The sequence below is a fragment of the Molossus molossus genome, unplaced genomic scaffold, assembly GCF_014108415.1.
Source record: "Molossus molossus isolate mMolMol1 unplaced genomic scaffold, mMolMol1.p scaffold_m16_p_7, whole genome shotgun sequence".
Lineage (NCBI taxonomy): Eukaryota > Metazoa > Chordata > Mammalia > Chiroptera > Molossidae > Molossus > Molossus molossus.
The window spans coordinates 102,092,283-102,111,542 of NW_023425401.1; the positions used below are offsets into that span (position 1 = coordinate 102,092,283).

Genomic DNA, 19,260 nt, shown 5'->3' on the forward strand with positions numbered 1-19,260 from the left:
AGGGAGAGGGAGAGAGTAATAAAAACATAGATGAGAGAGAACACTGATTGGCCACCTCTTGTATGTCCGCTACTGGGGATCGGGCCCACAACTTGGACATGTGCCCTGATTGACTGGGAATCGAACTGGTGACCTCTTGGTGGATGGGTCTATGCTCAATCAGTGAGCCACACCAGCCGGGCAACATCTATGATTTTTATTGTTCTTTTTTAAAATTAATTTATTTTATTTTATTATTATTATTTTTTATCCTCACCCGAGGACATTTTTCCATATTTTGTTCAGATAGAGTGGGAGGGGGGAGAGAGAGAGAAACATCGACGTGAAAGGGACACATTGAGTGGCTGCCACCCGCACAACCCAACCAGGACCGGGGACAAACTGCAACCGAGGTACCTGCCCTTAGCGGGAACCGAACCCGGGTCTCTCTGGACCTCAGGCCGACGCTCTAACCACTGAGCCAAACCGGCCAGGGCGGGTTCATATTTGATTTAACTTTTGTCCATGGTGCCTTATTATGTATAACATCATTCTCCTGATGGACATTCACATGGGTGGAGGAATCCTTCAACTTCCCCCACTTGGGCAACTACAACTCTTTGAGGTACTGCACCTTCACCACCACTATTATCATCACCACCATCACTATCATCACCAAGAACACCACCATCACAACCACCACCACCTCTACCACCACTGGGTCAATGGTTCTGACTTTGTTCCTAGGACCAGAAGCAGCAGAAGCACATGGGGAAATGTTAGAAATGCAAATTCTCAGGTCCCACTCCAGAGTTAGAGAGCCAGACACTGGGTATGTGACGCCCTTAGGTGATTCTGGTGGATGCTAAAGGTGAGGGCCACTGCTTTAGAGGAATTTCTAGGCTGCCCTTACTTTAAGTCAGACCTTCCACAATGCATCCTCCAAATTTGTGAAAGTTATGTCAATCATATGAAGTAGGAAGAGAAACAAAACTACTTTGAGTTATCTAGATAATAGGAGTAATATTTGCTAACATTTATTGACACATGGTGCGAGGCACATCCTGGCTTACTGCTTTCAACAGCTTTGAGAGGCAAATATTATTCTTACCTCCATTTGACAGGTGAGGAGTGGAGACTCTGAGAGGTGATGTAATTTGTCCCCAAGGTTATACAGGTTACACAGAGGGAAACTGGAACAGACATATTTAGCTCTAGAATCTTGCTCTTTTTTCAATTTTTTTTCTTTATTGATTTTAGAGAGAGAAGAAGGGAGAGGGAGAGAGAGAGAGAAACATCGATTGGCTGCCTCCTGTATGCCCCCCACTGGGGATCAGGCCCACAACCTGGGCAGGTGCCCTGACCAGGAATTGAACAGGTGACCTCCTGATGCATGGGTCGACGCTCAGACACAACGGCTGGGCCAGAATCCTGCTCTTAATTACTGTTAAATATGTTAATTGCCAGAATCATAAATGTGAATCTAGGAGATTTGTACAGCTTTAGTCAGACTTACTTCCCCAGTTAGTTTAAGGAGAAATAGGCCCAGAATGACTTGCCTGAAGTCTAGTTCTTACTGCCTAATTAGCAGGCTAGAACCCAGGGCCTCTGGTTTCAAATTAAGTCCTCAATAAGCCCTTTGGTGAGTCAGAGGTATACAAGACTATTCCACACACCTTTGGAACAGAGTGGGTAAAAAAACAGTAGGAAGTTGGGAAGGGGTAATTAATGGCTGGCCATATTTGAAATCAGAGGTGATAGGGATGACTTGTCTTGGGAAATGCAAGCGGTCTGTCGTATCTTGTGAAAGTGGGAAATGGATTATTAGTTAACAATGCAGGAGTAGCCAAAAGCCACTCCCCATTCCTGTCTGTATCAGCAGCCCAGGTCCCCACATTTCCAGGCACTCTGAGTGGCAGTCACACTTCCAGCAGGAAAACCACACTTGGGCATGAGCCCTGTCCCTGTTTTTCTCTCCCCAGGCTCCTCCTCCTTGTGAGGCCCACAGATCACCCCTGGGCTGACCTTGATGGAAGCCTGTCACCCACATACAGATCAGGATTGTGTGTTTGGAGGTGACTGTTGTACCCAGGGCGGGCAGCCAGCCTCATAACCCTACAGGCACAGCAGAGGACCTCTGGGTCTGCTCAGGCTCTGATGACTTATTTCCAAGTTCTGTTTCTCTCTTCTTTGCTCTCTAGAACCACTTGACCTTCCTTTGGTTCTTCAAGGTTAAAACAAACACCCTCCCCCTAAACCCTCACAGCTAACTCCTTCCTATTTTAGGGCTTTTTTCTTTGTGTTTGAACATCCTCACACCCACAAGGCCTCTCTTCCTCTCCACAGTAGCCACATCCTATTGGTTCTCCCCACCTTCATTTCTTTCAGGGCTCTTGCCACACTTTGCAATTGCCCACTGTGTTCCCCTGTGCAGTCTCCTTCACAAGTGGCCAATGTGTGTCTCCAGGCTGTGTGTCTCCACTCCTCAGCCCAGCAGGTGCCTAGCTCAGTACATATTACTTGATAAACATTAGATTCAGCTTAAGGGATACTTAGGAGCTCAATAAGTATTAGTTGAATGAATGAACATGGCCTTTCAGAAGCTGTTTCCCAAGGTCCAAACCCATTCCCCAAATTGATGCAGCCTCCGCCGCCCACCCTGCCCTCAACTGAAAAGCCTACCGGTGTTCACAACCGGCTTGCAATTCCAGGCCTATTTCTGGGTTTTCACGCTCTTTGTATGGAAAGCTACAGAGATGTCAGTGAAAAGACAGACTCGCGCAGGTAAGGGAGAGCGTGGAGCGCGCGTTGGAGCTTTGTGTTATACTAGAGACCCAAGACCCGAGGGCTAGGTGAGCCTCAGCGGGTGTCCGTACCACGTCACTTTAAGGGGCCGAGCCAGAGCTGGCGGGCGGGGCGCTCGCGGAAGACGCCTGCCGCACGGCCTCAGCTCACCGCGCCGGCTCCCCGCCCACCGCGCCGGACCCTCGGCCCTCTGCACTCCCTCCCGGCTCTGGGCGCCGGAACCCCGGCTCTCGGAGCTCCGATCCCCGGCCTTCTGCACCCCCTCCGGCTCTCGGCGCTCTGATCCCCGGCCCTCTGTACTCCCTCCCCGCTCTCTGCGCCGGATCCCCGGCCCTCTGCACTCCCTTCCCGCTCTCTGCGCCGGATCCCCGGCCCTCTGCACTCCCTTCCCGCTCTCTGCGCCGGATCCCCGGCCCTCTGCACTCCCTTCCCGCTCTCTGCGCCGGATCCCCGGCCCTCTGCACTCCCTTCCCGCTCTCTGCGCCGGATCCCCGGCCCTCTGCACTCCCTCCCCGCTCTCTGCGCCGGATCCCCGGCCCTCTGCACTCCCTTCCCGCTCTCTGCGCCGGATCCCCGGCCCTCTGCACTCCCTTCCCGCTCTCTGCGCCGGATCCCCGGCCCTCTGCACTCCCTCCGGCTCTCGGCGCTCCGATCCCCGGCCCTCTGCACTCCCTCCGGCTCTCTGCGCCGGATCCCCGGCCCTCTGCGCCGGATCCCCGGCCCTCTGCGCCGGCCCCTCGGCCTTCTGCACTCCCTCCAGCTCTGGGCGCTCCGATCCCCGGCCCTCTGCACTCCCTCCGGCTCTGGGCGCTCCGATCCCCGGCCCTCTGCACTCCCTCCGGCTCTCTGCGCCGGATCCCCGGCCCTCTGCACTCCCTTCCCGCTCTCTGCGCCGGATCCCCGGCCCTCTGCACTCCCTTCCCGCTCTCTGCGCCGGATCCCCGGCCCTCTGCACTCCCTTCCCGCTCTCTGCGCCGGATCCCCGGCCCTCTGCACTCCCTCCGGCTCTCGGCGCTCCGATCCCCGGCCCTCTGCACTCCCTCCGGCTCTCTGCGCCGGATCCCCGGCCCTCTGCGCCGGATCCCCGGCCCTCTGCGCCGGCCCCTCGGCCTTCTGCACTCCCTCCAGCTCTGGGCGCTCCGATCCCCGGCCCTCTGCACTCCCTCCGGCTCTGGGCGCTCCGATCCCCGGCCCTCTGCACTCCCTCCGGCTCTCTGCGCCGGATCCCCGGCCCTCTGCACTCCCTCCCCGCTCTGGGCGCTCCGATCCCCGGCCCTCTGCACTCCCTCCGGCTCTGGGCGCTCCGATCCCCGGCCCTCTGCACTCCCTCCGGCTCTCTGCGCCGGATCCCCGGCCCTCTGCACTCCCTCCGGCTCTCGGCGCCGGATCCCCGGCCCTCCGCACCCAACTCTTAAGCCCTTCGTACCACGGCCCAGTTCTCCCTCGCCCGCCCTTGGCGCCTCGACCCTTTGCAGCACCTTCAACCTCGACCCGACTCCACCCTCGTCCAGCCCCTCCGAATTCCGGCCCTGGGCTCGTGCCCGGCCACACCAGCGATCTTGTGCTGGCTTTGGCACCAGTGGTGACCCTGCGCCCGACACCTCTGTGCGTCCCGGCCCTGGGCCTGGCTTCGCGTCTGGTTTGGCCTCTCCGGTTCTCACAGTGGGTTCAGTTCTAAAAGCCGACCCCACCCCACCCGTGCACAGCCTGCCTGGGGCGTAGGTCCTTGGCAGCCTCAGTCCTTGGGCCAAGGCCAGGTACCCAAAGGGAAGGGGTGGGGCGCGGAGCCAGGAGGGACAGATGCGCTGTCCCCTCTTGTGGCTAAGGCGGGTCAGGGCTGTGCGGCCTGAGAGGTGGTTGGGCCAGGCAGGACTAGGAGCAGGATTGGGCTTACACTACACATGAGCTTCGCGGGATCAGGCAGCTACCCCATTTTTAAGTGGTATACTCAGCTGCGGTCCTGGACTCGTCAGCCTAGCCAAACGCGTGAACGTAGGTAGGTGCCCTTTAAGTTGAGGGCAGCAGCCTAGGCTGTGGAACTCTGGGAGAGGATGGTGACTCCCTGGCGCTTCTCTGTCAGGGTCTGCTTGTGGCACCTAAGGGGTTTTGAGCTTAGAAAGGAACTCAGCTTTTTAAGACCCTCTGGATGCCCTGGAAATTCCAGACTCTGTTGGCTTCTTTTTGGCACTTTGCCCAAACTTGTCTCAGTCTACGGGGACATTGGTGAGGGGGCCCCTGAGAACTTGTGTCAGCAAAGGGCAAGTTGGAGTGACCTGGCTGCAAGTGGACCACCGGAGAGAGTCTCCCAAGAGGGGCTGCTAGGCTGCCTCCTCCTGCACCTCCGGATCGGGCTCCGGGCTGGGGCTCTCTTGGTGAAATTCTTTCCCCTCCTTCTACTCTACCCTCTCACCTACCTGGCTCCCAGCATCTCCAGCCTCTGGCTCCAGCTGCTTCTGAAAGCCACTGAGACCTCAGGCTCAACGTACATCAAACTGGGCCAGTGGGCCAGCACCCGGAGAGATCTCTTCTCAGAGGCTTTCTGTGCCCAGTTCTCCAAGCTGCATGTCCGGGTGACCCCACACCCTTGGACTCACACTGAGCATGTCCTGCAGCAGGCCTTTGGAGAAGACTGGGGGAAGGTACTCTGCTTTGAGGAGCAGGAACCTGTGGGTTCAGGCTGTGTGGCCCAAGTGTACAAAGCACGTGCCAATCCTGTCTTCCTGAAGAATGACAGCATCCAGAGACTTGCCAAGGCCTCCGGGCAGCAGCCTTGCTCAGAAGCTGGGACAGCTGGGAGGCTGAGAGAGCTCTCTGGACACCTAGAGAAGGGGTGGAGCTCTCAAGGAAGTCTTGCTGACCAGTCATTTCTAGAAAGACTGCTTTTCCCTAGAGCTGGCTTGATTGGATCAGACGCAGTCATGTCTCAGGCTTTGGCACCTGCGGACCTGCCGGAACCACATCACCTCATCCCTGTGGCAGTGAAAGTAAGTGCTCTGTTGTCTTCAGCAGGCCCTTCCCATCTCTAATGTCTCACTGATCCCACAGAGCTATCCTAGATCAGGAACCCCTCCTTTGCAAGTCACCCCACATTGCCTCCCATTGACTTTTATTAACTTGGCCATTATCTGAGTGCATATGATGTGCCAGCTGTTTTATTTCTTGGTGGTGCGAATAGTCTCTAAAGGAAAGTTGAGAGGGTTTGGCGTTTGCTGCCTCTGCGGGTGGAGGAACCACTGTCCAGCTGACCTACCCCTCTGGGGTCAGGATAGATTTGAGACAGACTAGGTTAGACGAGATGTGGCGAGCCCAAGGTGGCAGTGTTCATTTTTACACAAGTTTTTTTCTTCTCGCTTAATTTTCTGTCACCCTCACTGGACTCCATCACTTCTTGTCTCCACACTTTTTCATCCCCACTCAGCACAGCCCAGGGGATCTGGCAGACACAAGTGGCAGGTACCCCAGATGTTCTCTTTTACCTCCTGGGGAAAAACCCTCCTACATTTTCACCAAGCACCCCATGATGACTTTTATGCACTCTCTGGGAGCCACTCATGTAATCTTAATATATTTGGGAAGAAAAGGCCCATCTATTCTTCCCAGGAAAGCTAAGAGCTGTGCAGAGGAGCTGCCTTCAGCATCCTGGGTGTTGGGACCCCTTCCCCTTTACTCTGATGAGAAACCAGTTGGCTCCTTTGGTGGCAGGATCCAGCCCTGGCTGAGTGAGTGTGCCTTCCTGGTCCCTCTGGCTCACTGTTTCTCTTTCTGGCAGGTGCTGCACCCTGGCCTGCTCTCTCAGGTGCAAATGGACCTGCTGCTGATGAAGATGGGCAGCCGAGTCCTTGCACTTTTGCCAGGAATCAAGTGGCTTAGCTTGCCTGAGATAGTGGAGGAATTTGAGAAGCTCATGGTCCAACAGGTGAATTTTCCTTCCCTCAGTTATAAATAGCATCTAAGAGAGTTCTTGCCATTAGCAGCTGTTTAGAAAATGCTAAATGAATGAGTAATTTCCCAGTAGGAAATGGCTAGTATGGTATATGACTCAGGGTAGGTACTTTAGTCGCTATAATAAAGAACATCCAAATCTCAGTAGCTTAATGGAACAAGATTATTGCTTATATCAAAGTTCTGTGCAGGTGAACTAAAGGAGAGAGAGAAAGCACTATTTCACAGGTATTCAGGGACCCAGTTTCCTCCCAAGTTTGGCACTGTCATCTTCAACATGTGCCATGTAGGGTCAGTATGGAATTGAGAGAAAAGCCATGAAGGACCATGTGAGAGATTTTGTGGCCAGGCCTGGAAGTGATGAACATCATTTCTTCCTAGTCTTCAGGTCATCTTTAATCACATGGGCTCTGCAAGGGTGCTTAGGAAATACAGACGTCTTTAGTGCCTGGAGGAAAGTGAAGTCATTCTGGTGGAATATAGAATGTTATCCCTTAAGTGTCACCATCAATGGCTGAACTCCAGGGTGATGAGAGTAATTAGAGAAGTCACACATGGTGACTTTGTTTTGCTTTGTTTCCAGGGCTTTTGAGTAGACAAGGACTTCCTCCCTGTCCAGGACCTTGGGACACCCGTTTAAGTAGCCAGACTTGGTAAATACACTTTGGGGGCCACAGGGCTCCAAGTAGGCATCTGCCCTGGCTCTCTGTTGGTAGTGCAGAAATGGGCAGACTTTCAGAAGCAGTGTGCCAAGTTTTCATTTAGGTCCTTGGATATAACAAGAAGCTGATGAACTAAGAAACCAAGTGAGCTTCTCCTGTCCATAGGAATATATTGTAGGCAGAGGGGGCTGACCTAGAAATAGTTGCAAACATTGTTTGATCAAAGTTACAGTAGGAGTCTCTATAGGTTCAGTTGGGTTCAGCTGGGGCTCAAGAGAGGAAGTGGTAATTCCATCCTGAGGGTCAAGGCTCCATTGGCTCAAGTTGGGTCTTGAAAGGTGAGTGGTATTTACAGTTGGACCAAATGGGGGAAAAACATTCCAATCAGAGGGAATAAGGAAGGCAAAAGGGGTGAGTAGATCAGGCAGTTTGGGGTGTTCAGCACCATACAGATTGAGTGAAGCTAGAGTTTTGGGTGGTAGAGGAAGGGGGAGGCACAAGAGATGGACCTGAAGAGAGAGGTGGGGGCCTAACCATGACCCCTCTTGGATGTCATCCTAAAGAATGTAGACTTCATTCTGCAGGTAGTAGAGGACACCGGCTGAGAGACAGGGTCATCTTCCAGAGAGGGAAGGTGGGGGTCAGGAAGCCCAACTCAGATGCCTCTGTCAGGGTTCAGGTGACTTGCTGTGAGTCACCGTGGGAGTGGCAGTGGGGTGGAGAGGGAGAATTGGTCCGAGTGGCCAGGGCTGCAGAGCTGATGGCACTCAGCACTGGCGCGTGTGGAGGGTAAGAGAAAGAGCGACTCTTGGGTGACTAGTACATGTGGGGTGTGTGAAAGTAAATTTGTTTACACAGTGAGTTCAAGGGTCTCCGTGGACTTCCACTGGCACTATCCAAAGAATGGTAGAGGGGGACCAGACTGGAGATCAAGGTTCTGTCGTCAGGAGGTGCTACCTGAGGATGTGAGGGGATGGAAAGGGAGAGCAAAAGCTGGTGAAGGTCAGGAGCTGAGAGACATCAGCATCTGTGAGCACCTAAGGAGGAATGGCCAGGAGACCAGACCCAGGCCGGGCAGCTGAGAAGCAGGGGTACAAGCAGGGAGGGTAAAGAGAAGAGCCGTTCAGGAAGAATGACGTTGTGGAGTTAATTAGGGTAAAAATGGGACTGGGCCTTGGAGTTTGGCAAGTGAAAGGCTCTGTGAGCTTGAGGAGAGCAGTGCCGTGCAGAGGCGGAGGGCAGAGGGGGCAGTGGGCCTTGATCAAGGGAAAGGGCTGGGGTGCTAATGAGGGCAGTGGTGTGGAGAGGCCAAGTGGAACCCCTGGAAGATGGGGAAGGGGTCCATGGGCTGGTGTGAAGGGGATGGGCAGGGAAGGGAGAGTGGAGCAGCAGTGAGCCCAGGCACCGCAAGGGTGTCTGCTGTCCATAGATTAGAGGCGTTTGCTTGGGGGTTCAGGACTTTGGGGGAGGCCTTTCATTACAGATGGTAAAGATGGTACTGTGAGATCCAGGGGAGTGATTCCACCTACCCAAGCTACTAGCTGTGTGTCTCCTGAGGAGCTGTTCCGGAGCAGGAGAAGGAACAGGAGCAGGAGGGGAAGTAGGAGGAAGAGAAGGAGCAGGAGGGGGGAAGGAGCAGGAAGAGGGCAAGCAGGAGGAGGAGCAGGTGCTCAGATGCTGCTATCCCTGTGCCCTGACTGCCCCTCATCTTTTCTCTCCATTTCCCTGTAGATCGACCTGCGCTACGAAGCTCGGAATCTAGAGCACTTCCAGTGCAACTTCTTGAACGTGAAGTCTGTCAGATTCCCCACCCCTCTGCACCCCTTTGTCACCAGGGATGTTTTGGTGGAAACATATGAAGTAAGAACCACAGCTTACCTGGCTGCGCCTTTCACTCATAGCTGGGCTGTCTCTGCTTTACCTGCGGGCTTCATTCTGCAAAGACAAAAGCCAAGAGAGCACGTGATTACATGTGAGAGGAGTTCAGACATGATGCCATTGTGGGCAGTGGCATAGTGAGGTGGCTGGACGTGGCCTCAGACTTCCTTTTTTTAAAATGTCATTTAATTAATTAATTAATTAATTAATTATTTTTATCCTCACCTGAGGACATTTTTCCATTTTTTGTTCACATAGGGTGGGAGAGAGAGAGAAAAACATGATGTGAAAGAGACATATCGAGTGGTTGCCATCCGCACGACCCAACCAGGGCCGGGGGCAAACTGCAACCAAGGTATGTGCCCTTAGTGGGAACCGAACCAGGGTCTCTCTGGACCGCAGGCTGACGCTCTAACTGCTGAGCCAAACCGGCCAGGGCAGCCTCAGACTTTCTGGATTTGAGAATCTGCTCTGCCACTTGATTTGCTGGGTGGCTTCAGTTTCCTCCTGTATGCCAGCAGCTGCTGTTCCTGCTCGTGGGTTCTCCCAGGAGTCAGTGACACACTGAATGAAAACGCCCTCAGCTAGAGTTTGCGCAGAGAGAGTGCTCAACAAGTGTCTGTGTCGTGTCATTGGCCCTAGCTGTCCCCTGGTCCAGCCTCTGTGGTAAAGATGGTAGCATGAGATCCAGGGGAGTGATGCCACCTCCCCAGTTACTAGCTGTGTGGCCTTGAGCAAGTTATTTAAACTCTCTGGGCTTTAGTTCTTTTATTTGTTAATTAGGGATAACAAGACCTATCTCAGTGGGCTGCTGTGACAACTGAATAACTAACCTATATGAAATGCTTATTTGCTAGCTCCCCTTTCTTCTCTTTTCCCCTTTCCTCCCATTTTCTTTATTGATTTTAGAGGGAGAGGAAGGGAGAGGGAGAGAGATAGAAACACGGTCAAGAACTCACTCCTCTCTCTATCTGCTGGTTCTTGACCAGAAACTAGCTCTCCAGGGCCTGTTTCTGTCTCTTCCCACCACACTGCGACGTCATTACCTGTTGTGGCAGAGTCCGTGGGTTTCCTCTCTAATACACCTATGGGACTCGTTTCCCTTTGAGAAGTGTTATGGATGAGAAATGTAAATAGGTTCAAGTCAACTTGTGGGTGACCGACTCATAGGGGTTGTAAGAAAGGAAAAACTGTTTGGGTCACTTCCTAATGGACAGGAAGGCAACACCATGTGTCCTGTGGGGATGAGAAGCAGGGCTGTCCAGAGTAAAGCTGTTCCCTCCCTGATCTTCCTAAAGGAGAGCGTGCCCGTGTCCAGTTACCAGCAGGCAGGGATTCCCACTGACTTGAAGAGGAAGATTGCTCGGCTGGGGATCAACATGATCCTGAAGATGGTGAGCTCATGTCTGGGAGGAGGTGCTCAGGCCCAGCACGTGGCTGCATTGCGTGTGGGGAAATGGGGACACTGCCTGGCTACCCTGGGTGGAGGGCAAACCCAGTGGAGTCTGCCAGGAGCAGTCCCCTGAGTGCCTCCCCAGGAGCAGCTGCTCTGCCCCTGCCCCGGTCTCTCCTTTTTCAAACCCTGTAGAAGGACTGCTAGTGGTTTCTCTGACCATCAGTGTGACCTTTCATGGGAGGCCGATTTCTGTCTCACAAAGCCACACCTGACTACCTGTCTATCACAGTCCCTGGGCTTTCTTTCCTGCTTAGCAGGTTCAAAGCCATTTCTCCCTGCCTACCTGATTCTGTGTGCCAGTCGGCTCTTGTCAGTATCGCTGTTAGACGTCTCTGTGTGGACAGGTGGAGGTAATGGGAAGGAAGTCTGATTTATGAGATATTTGAAAGAAAGGAAGTTCCATGAATTTTCAGAGCAGAGAGGTTTGCCCTGGTCAGTGTGCTCCATGGTTTAGAGCCTTTGCCTGTGCACCAAAGGGTCGTGGGTTTGATTCCTGGTCAAGGGCAGTGGTGAGCAGGAGGCAACTAATCAACGTGTCTTTCTCACATCTATGTTTCTCTTTCTCTCTCCCCTTACCTCCTTCCCTTCCACTGTCTCTAAAAATAAAAAATTCAATGGAAAAAATATCCTCGAGTGAGGAGGAACAACAACAACAACAAAAGAAGAAGCAGGAGGTTTGGGGAAAATTTTTAAACAATGATAATTATTTTTTATTTTTATAAATCCTCACCTGAGGGTTTATATATATGTATGTGTAATTATTTTTTTTAACTGATTTTAGAGAGAAGGGAAGGGAGAGAGAGAGAGAAAGAAGGAAACTACCATGTATGAGAGAAACATTGACTGGCTGCCTCCCGTATGCACCCCCACCAGGGATCAAACCCACAATCTAGGTATGTGCCCTGACTGGGAATTGAACTGGCAACCTATTGGTGCACAGGACTATGCTCCAACCAACTGAGCCACACCAGCTAGGGCAGGTAGATAATTATTTTAATTTGACTATTAATTGCTCGAACTATAGAGTAAAAATAAGTATTTTGAAATGCAGTATGGTCTTTGATCTTTCATGTTTCCTATAATCTTTTTTCATGCTTTTGACTTTGAAAATAATTTTTCTCTTGGAAATATCAACCTGTCCCGTCCCTATACAAATTTGGAACTGATGACATCAACAGTGAGGCTTTATCAGAGGAGATCCGGCGCATTCAGCGTAGACGTGAGGCTTTATTAGATGTGCACTTCCCTGCCACTGGTCACTGGGAATATACTGTCACCCTGGAAGCTTTTTATGGGTGTGGTGGCCTGGTGGTGATGGGGTGGTGAGGGCTGACTTAACCTTGAACAACACTGATCTCTTTTCCAGATATTTGTGGACAACTTTGTCCATGCAGACCTTCATCCTGGGAACATCCTGGTCCAGGGTGCTGATGGTCTTTCCAAGAGCCAAGAGGCACGGCTGCAGCAGGTGGATGTCTGTGACACGCTGGTGGTGTCTGCAACGCCTGCCCGGTGCCCGCTGCGCCTGGTGCTCCTGGATGCTGGCATCGTGGCTGAGCTGCAGGCCGCTGATCTGAGGAACTTCCGGGCAGTTTTCATGGCTGTGGCAATGGGGCAGGTGAGACCCACTGGGCCCTTGGGAGCTGGGCCCAAATCTTTTAGGCTCTTGAGAACTTTAGGGCTCCTCAGCCCTCGTCATTCTCGTAAATGCCCATGTTTGCCACGGGTGCTCCTGACAGAAATGTCAAGGGTCTTTGGTCAGAAGGTGGTGCCTGTGACTGAGGCCAGTTCCAGGCAGCTCACGGTCTGGGATGGGAGGAAATGCCTCTTTCCCAAATGCCGCTGTGTAGTCGTGGTAGTTTGTACGGTAGTTTCTCTTCCTTCAGCAAGCGTATGGGTGGGCACTAGGAAGGCTAGCTCCTGCTTAGGAGGCTTCCAAGGGCTCAAACACAGGCTTGATCCTGGGCCGCTGTGGCAGGTAGGGTGGGGCATGTTCTCCTGCACAGGTTTGGGAAGAGGAAGAAGGTCACACACAGCCCGAGGAGGGAGAGCTTGGCTCCTGGGGCGGTGCTGTGGGAGGCGAAAGGCATTATCAGTGACTAGAAGGGCAGGTGGGTGTTCGAGGAGACTCTGGAGGCTTTGGCCAGAGGGTGTCCTGAGTGGAGGAGGCTGCAGCACAGAGGCTGGGCCAGCTGTGAACAGGAAATTCTGCTAGGGCAGTAAGGGAGCCCACGAGGACAGTGTGGCTGGTCCAGCCTGGTGGCAGGTCCTTTTGGCTCTGAGGCTAGGCTGGTTGGTCAGCAGTGGCCAAAGGCAGGATAGTAGAATTAGGTGGAAACAACTAGGATATGAAGAAGTTTGGGGAGAGCCCTCCCAACTCTACCAAGTTTCTCTCCTTTTGCATCTTTCAGGGCCAAAGAGTGGCTGAGCTCATCCTGCATCATGCTCGGGCCAGTGAGTGCAAGGACGTGGAGCGGTTCAAGGCTGAGATGGCCACATTGGTGACACAGGCCAGGAAGAACACTATCACCCTGGAAAAGGTGAGCAGGCCACTCGCCCTTGCCCTTGAACAGAACAAACCTCAAGTTGAAGACCTTTTAATGGGGAGAAGTCTCAAGGGGGTTCAAGTTTTAAGGCAGATAAAGAACAAACCTTTCCTATGCCCACAACTCCCAGGTGTAAGGAGGCCCACTGAAATCTCTGGCTGTCAAGGGTGGCTGCTGGGGCATGACCTTTATAGTGTTGAACCCCTCCCTGTCTACGTTGTAGCTGTTCTGCTACTTCTTTTGTGTCTCGAGCTCAGTCCAGCTTGGGGAGGGATGACTAAGGTCTCTGAGCAGTCAAAGGACAGAACTAAAGTTTGCATCCTTTATTTAGACTTGAGCCAGAGCCCTGTTTGTATTTTGCACTCAGTTCTAGCAAACCAGACTGTTCTCTCCCCAAGTTCATGGTCTACACTAGCAGATCGAGTCAGAGCGAGCAGCAGCTGGCACCCAGGCACGGCTATCTTCCCTGTTCAGATGTGGTTTTTGTGTGTGCTGTGGGGAGACACACACAGGGGTGGCTGGACCTCCAGGCCTCTTCCTGGAGTCTTTGAACTCATGCTCCTCATATGCGAGATGAGAGTTGGGCTTGTGCACGTGCAGTCCTTCTGGAGTTTGTCAGTCCTTTCCACTCACTGGTGTGGGGGTGGGGAGTGTGTGGTATGTGTGTGTGTGTGCGCGTGTGTGTTTTGGGATGGGTGGGATAGGGGCCTGGTGTGTGCGTGTGTGTGTGTGTGTGTTTTGGGACGGGGTGGGATAGGGGCCTGGTGTGTGTGCGCGTGTGTGTTGGGATAGGGGCCTGGTGTGTGTGTGTGTGTGTGTGTGTTGGGACAGGGGGTGGGATAGGGGCCTGGTGCGTGCGTGTGTGTGTGTGTGTGTGTGTGTGTTGGGACAGGGGGTGGGATGGGGGCCTGGTGTGTGCGTGTGTGTGTTGGGACAGGGGGTGGGATGGGGGCCTGGTATGTGTGTGTGTGTGTGTGTGTGTGTGGACAGGGGGTGGGATAGGGGCCTGGTGTGTGTGTGTATGTGTGTGTGTGTGTGTGGACAGGGGGTGGGATAGGGGCCTGGTGTGTGTGTGTGTGTGTGTGTGTGTGGACAGGGGGTGGGATAGGGGCCTGGTGTGTGTGTGTGTGTGTGTGTGTGTGTGTTGGGACAGGGGGTGGGATAGGGGCCTGGTGTGTGCGTGTGTGTGTTGGGACGGGGTGGGATAGGGGCCTGGTGTGTGTGTGTGTTGGGACAGGGGGTGGGATAGGGGCCTGGTGTGTGTGTGTGTGTGTGTGTGTGTGTGTGTGTGCGTTGGGACGGGGTGGGATAGGGGCCTGGTGTGTGTGTGTGTGTGTGGACAGGGGGTGGGATAGGGGCCTGGTATGTGTGTGTGTGTGTGTGTGTGTGTGTGTGGACGGGGTGGGATAGGGGCCTGGTATGTGTGTGTGTGTGTGGACAGGGGGTGGGATAGGGGCCTGGTGTGTGTGTGTGTGTGTGTGTGTGGACAGGGGGTGGGATAGGGGCCTAGTGTGTGTGTGTGTGTGTGTGTGGACAGGGGGTGGGATAGGGGCCTAGTGTGTGTGTGTGTGTGTGTGTGTGTGTGTGTGTTGGGACAGGGGGTGGGAGAGGGGCCTGGTGTGTGCATGTGTGTTGGGACAGGGGGTGGGATAGGGGCCTGGTGTGTGCGTGTGTGTGTTGGGACAGGGTGGGATAGGGGCCTGGTGTGTGTGTGTGTTGGGACGGGGGTGGGATAGGGGCCTGGTGTGTGCGTGTGTGTGTATGTGTGTGTGTTGGGACAGGGGGTGGGATAGGGGCCTGGTGTGTGTGTGTGTGTGTGTGTGTGTGTGTGTGTGTTGGGACAGGGTGGGATAGGGGCCTGGTGTGTGTGTGTGTTGGGACGGGGGTGGGATAGGGGCCTGGTGTGTGCGTGTGTGTGTATGTGTGTGTGTTGGGACAGGGGGTGGGATAGGGGCCTGGTGTGTGTGTGTGTGTGTGTGTGTGTGTGTTGGGACGGGGTGGGATAGGGGCCTGGTGTGTGTGTGTGTGTGTGTGTGTGGACAGGGGGTGGGATAGGGGCCTGGTGTGTGTGTGTGTGTGTGTGTGTGTGGACAGGGGGTGGGATAGGGGCCTGGTGTGTGTGTGTGTGTGTGTGTGTGTGTGGACGGGGTGGGATAGGGGCCTGGTATGTGTGTGTGTGTGTGTGTGTGTGTGTGTGGACAGGGGGTGGGATAGGGGCCTGGTGTGTGTGTGTATGTGTGTGTGTGTGTGTGTGTGTGTGTGGACAGGGGGTGGGATAGGGGCCTGGTGTGTGTGTGTGTGTGTGTGTGTGTGTGTGTGGACAGGGGGTGGGATAGGGGCCTGGAAGGGAGAGAAGCGGTTCCAGGGGGCTCGGCACTCTCTGCAGTCAGCTTTTTCCTCTTTTCCAGCTTCAAGTTTCCAGCCTTCTCTCGAATGTGTTTAAGTTGCTGATGACTCACAAGGTGAGGCCCCCCAGCCAGGCTGAGCCCTAGGCCCTGGTCAGGCTGGAGGGGTGGTCTCTGGGGAAGTGGTGGGTGGCCACAAGGTGGTGAGAAGTACTTCTCTTATATGAGGTCTCATTGTGAAACATTTTTCATGCTGATTCGTTAGCACGAAGAGTTCTGTTTCTGAGTATTAACTAGGTATAGCAAGCTCTTCCTTTGTCACACTGTGGGTCTGTGTCTGTCCGCCTGTGCAGTCTAAGTGTGATGCTGAGCTGCACTTACAGGTGGACTTACAGATGTAAAACCCATCTAACCAAAGCTCTCAGGACTTTTCTCTCAGTTCCCGTCAGTGATGCTTGGTACTCACCTAAGTCATACTTAGATAGCTCTTTCCTGCGTGGTGCAGTCCTGGCGCTGGGGGCAGCCCAAGAGGAGGTGCCTCTTGTCCTGGTGTGTCCTTGCCCAGCATAGCCCTTGCCTCCTGTCCCCATCCCTTGGAGGGAGATGGCCTCACAGCTTCCACCTTGCCCTTTGTCTCCTTGTGATGGAGTGTGGTTTCGACTATTCTTCAAAGTAAAGCTGCCAGCCAAGGGCATAAAGAATTGAGGGCAGGGAAGGGAAGATTCTTCTCTGGAGATGGTCTTTCCCATTGTTTCTCTTGAGGTTTTGCAGTCCAATCATGAAATACCACATGGAAAAGGCAGCCATCTGGCAAGGATCATAACACAGAATTGAGTCAGAAAGTTGGCTGGTCAGAAGAATGACCCTCGAGAACTCTATCCCCCCCAGACTTTCCTTAGTAATACTAGTAGACGGAGGGTTGGGTGAGTAGGTGAGGTGGTAGGGAAAAGGATGTTAGATGGACAGTGAAAATCACATGGGCAGGTACAAGAGGCCGAGAGCAGACAGCACCATGGTTATCCAGAACTCTGTGTCAATGGGCTTTGGAAAGAACCACTTATTTTCTGTTTCAGGTAAAACTTGAGAGCAACTTTGCCTCCATCGTGTTTGCCATCATGGTGCTGGAGGGGCTTGGCCGCTCGCTGGACCCCAAGCTGGACATCCTGGAGGCAGCAAAGCCCTTCCTGCTGAAAGGACTAGTGCCTTCCCCCTGACTGGCAGTGGGCGTGCAGCAGCCTCCCTCGCAGAGCTGGGGGCTTCCCAGCAGCCCTCTGGGGCCGCTTGGACATGTACGAATTGGGATGTGTGGAGGGCACACCATGGCTTTTCTCTCTGATTTGGCTGCAGGCATCTGTTTAAATAGCTTTGGGTTATTTGGGGAAGTAAATGGAGGGAAGGGTCCTATCCATTCCGCTGTAGGAGCTGGGCCTGGTGGGAGACTCTGTTTCAGGGAAAAGGTTCTGTGAAGAAGGACAAATAAACTTATTTTTTCTTTTTTCTCTCTCTTCTCTTCTTAACCCTCTTTCCTCCGCAATCAGGCGGGTCCTCCTGGAGTCTGATAATTAGGTTAGAAAATGTCATACAGTCCTATAGACCCATGGCTTCTGATGTTTTTATGTACCCTTACTCGTAAGAGGTAGAATATCTTTATGTACACATACACATATAATTTATTCATAAATTTTATGCAGGTGATAACACCACTAGCAAATGTGTGGCGGCACAATATACACTTAGGGCAAATTTCACTGTACTTCAGATTAACTTCTTTATACTTTGAAATACTGTTTGCTGACTTCTTACTAAATTTTATTACAAGGTGAGAAAAATCCGCAAAGATTAATATGACTTATATATTAGGGACAGCTCTGCTTTCTTCTTAAAGTTCTCCTGGGCTCGCATATTAGTGTTCAGACTGTGGTTTCTGTGAGCAATGTTTGGTCCCTTGTCCATTTGTCCAGGGCTAATTTTGGTTGATATTAATATATAGATAATATAATCAGTGCAGCTTCTTAACCAGGGCTTGAAATCTGCAGTGGCACCCAGTGACTTAAGGGGTGGTGGCCACTGCCTGCCCCTCGGTGGGGGGCCCACCCACAGACTATCCTCTCAAAGCTGACCAACATGGACGAAGAGGATTCCAGGGTCAGCTTGGACAGTAGATATTGGTGAAACTTAATTTCTTATTTTTCTAAATAAAATAGTACTTTCTCCCTCATCCCACTGGGTTCTCTTGCTTGTTTGGGAGACCACTGCGTTAGACAGTGAGTGGAAAGTCAAGCAGCCCTGGTGTCAGAAAGTTCCACATGGCTAGATTCTTCCAGTCTTTCCTTCTCAAGGATCAAGTTCCTCATTTCTGTCTTTCAGGGAGCAAGGACCGTTTAGCTGGGCAGAGACTCCTTCGGTGAAGGTTTTCCCAGAGGGGTGGAGATGTTATTGTTATTTCCCACGTCTTGAAGGGAGGGCGTTCTAATCAGGCAGGAGGTGCTGTGGAGGCTCAGGGCAGCGGGTGGAGGGGAGTGGCGCTGTTCAGCTCTCCCTCATGTACACACAGCCCCTGTGCCAAGTACACGTAGACTTATACTATGGGGCAAGAGAGGGGGCACGCACACAGACCAGGGGCCTGCCTGAGCCAAACCAGCACCACCAAGCCTCTCCTTACAGCCAAATGATTTATCAAGCTGTCTGTGTTATGTATTTATTATCTATCCCTCCATACAAACTACCCCAGAACTTAATGGCTTAGAACAACAATACTTTCTACCTCACAGTATCTACAGGTCAGAAATCTGGGTGCAGCTTAGCTGGGTCCTCGACTCAGGGTCCTGCACAGACATTTTGAGGCTCCACTAAGGTGGGTCTGACGCCAATCTCACTGGTGGGATTGTTGGCATGATTCACTTACTCGTGGGCTGTTGGAACGATGGTCTCAGTTTCTCAGGAGCCATTACAGCAGCGACAGAAAATGAACACAGGCTGTACTGAAGAGGAGAAAATGGTTAGTGGATGTGCTTTTAATATACACAATTTGAGCCCTGGCCAGTTTGCTCAGTGGTTAGAATGTTGGCCCGCGGACCAGAGAGGCCCAGGTTCGGTTCCCACTGAGGGCATGTACCTCAGCTGCAGTTTGTCCCCGGCCCCAGGTGGGGTTATGTGGGTGGCAACCACATGATGTGTCTCTCTCACATTGATGTTTCTCTCACTCCCACTCTATCTGAAGATAATTGCAAAAATGTCCTCTGGTGAGGACTGAAAAAAAAATCTATACATCTATATCTATATATGCAATTTGCTGATTTTTTTTTTTTTTTATCCTCACCCGAGGATATTTTTCCATTTTTTGTACAGATAGAGTGGGAGGGAGAGAGAGGAAGGGAGAGAAAGAGAGAAACATCGACGTGAAGGGACACATCGAGTGGCTGCCACCCGCACAACCAACCAGGGCTGGGGACAAACTGCAACCGAAGTACGTGCCCTTAGCGGGAACCGAACCCGGGTCTCTCCGGACCGCAGGCCGACGCTCTAACCGCTGAGCCAAACTGGCCAGGGCGCAATTTGCTGATTTTTAAAAGAATCTTAAAAATGGGAAACTTGATTTATAAAGTCATCTTCTGAAGGAGAAAAATCTACTTTCCTGGGTATAAGTG

General features: G+C 52.8%; 1 protein-coding gene and 1 long non-coding RNA gene across 2 annotated transcripts; one reads left to right on the forward strand and one right to left on the reverse strand.

The window, feature by feature from the left end:
- The first annotated feature begins 4,835 nt into the window (after positions 1 to 4,835).
- Positions 4,836 to 17,085, forward strand: ADCK2 (aarF domain containing kinase 2). The gene is made up of 8 exons (XM_036246819.1): positions 4,836 to 5,768; positions 6,554 to 6,700; positions 9,120 to 9,248; positions 10,565 to 10,660; positions 12,089 to 12,340; positions 13,134 to 13,262; positions 15,677 to 15,730; positions 16,687 to 17,085. Exons 1-8 carry the CDS (start codon positions 4,836 to 4,838, stop codon positions 16,825 to 16,827), a joined length of 1,881 nt encoding a protein of 626 aa, XP_036102712.1. The 3' UTR covers positions 16,828 to 17,085.
- On the reverse strand, positions 9,272 to 18,579 carry LOC118619945. Its single transcript, XR_004957350.1, has 3 exons — positions 18,519 to 18,579; positions 16,080 to 16,420; positions 9,272 to 9,323 (listed from the first exon to the last, which is right to left on the reverse strand). It is a non-coding gene; the product is annotated as an uncharacterized LOC118619945 (long non-coding RNA).
- Positions 18,580 to 19,260: the final 681 nt, after the last annotated feature.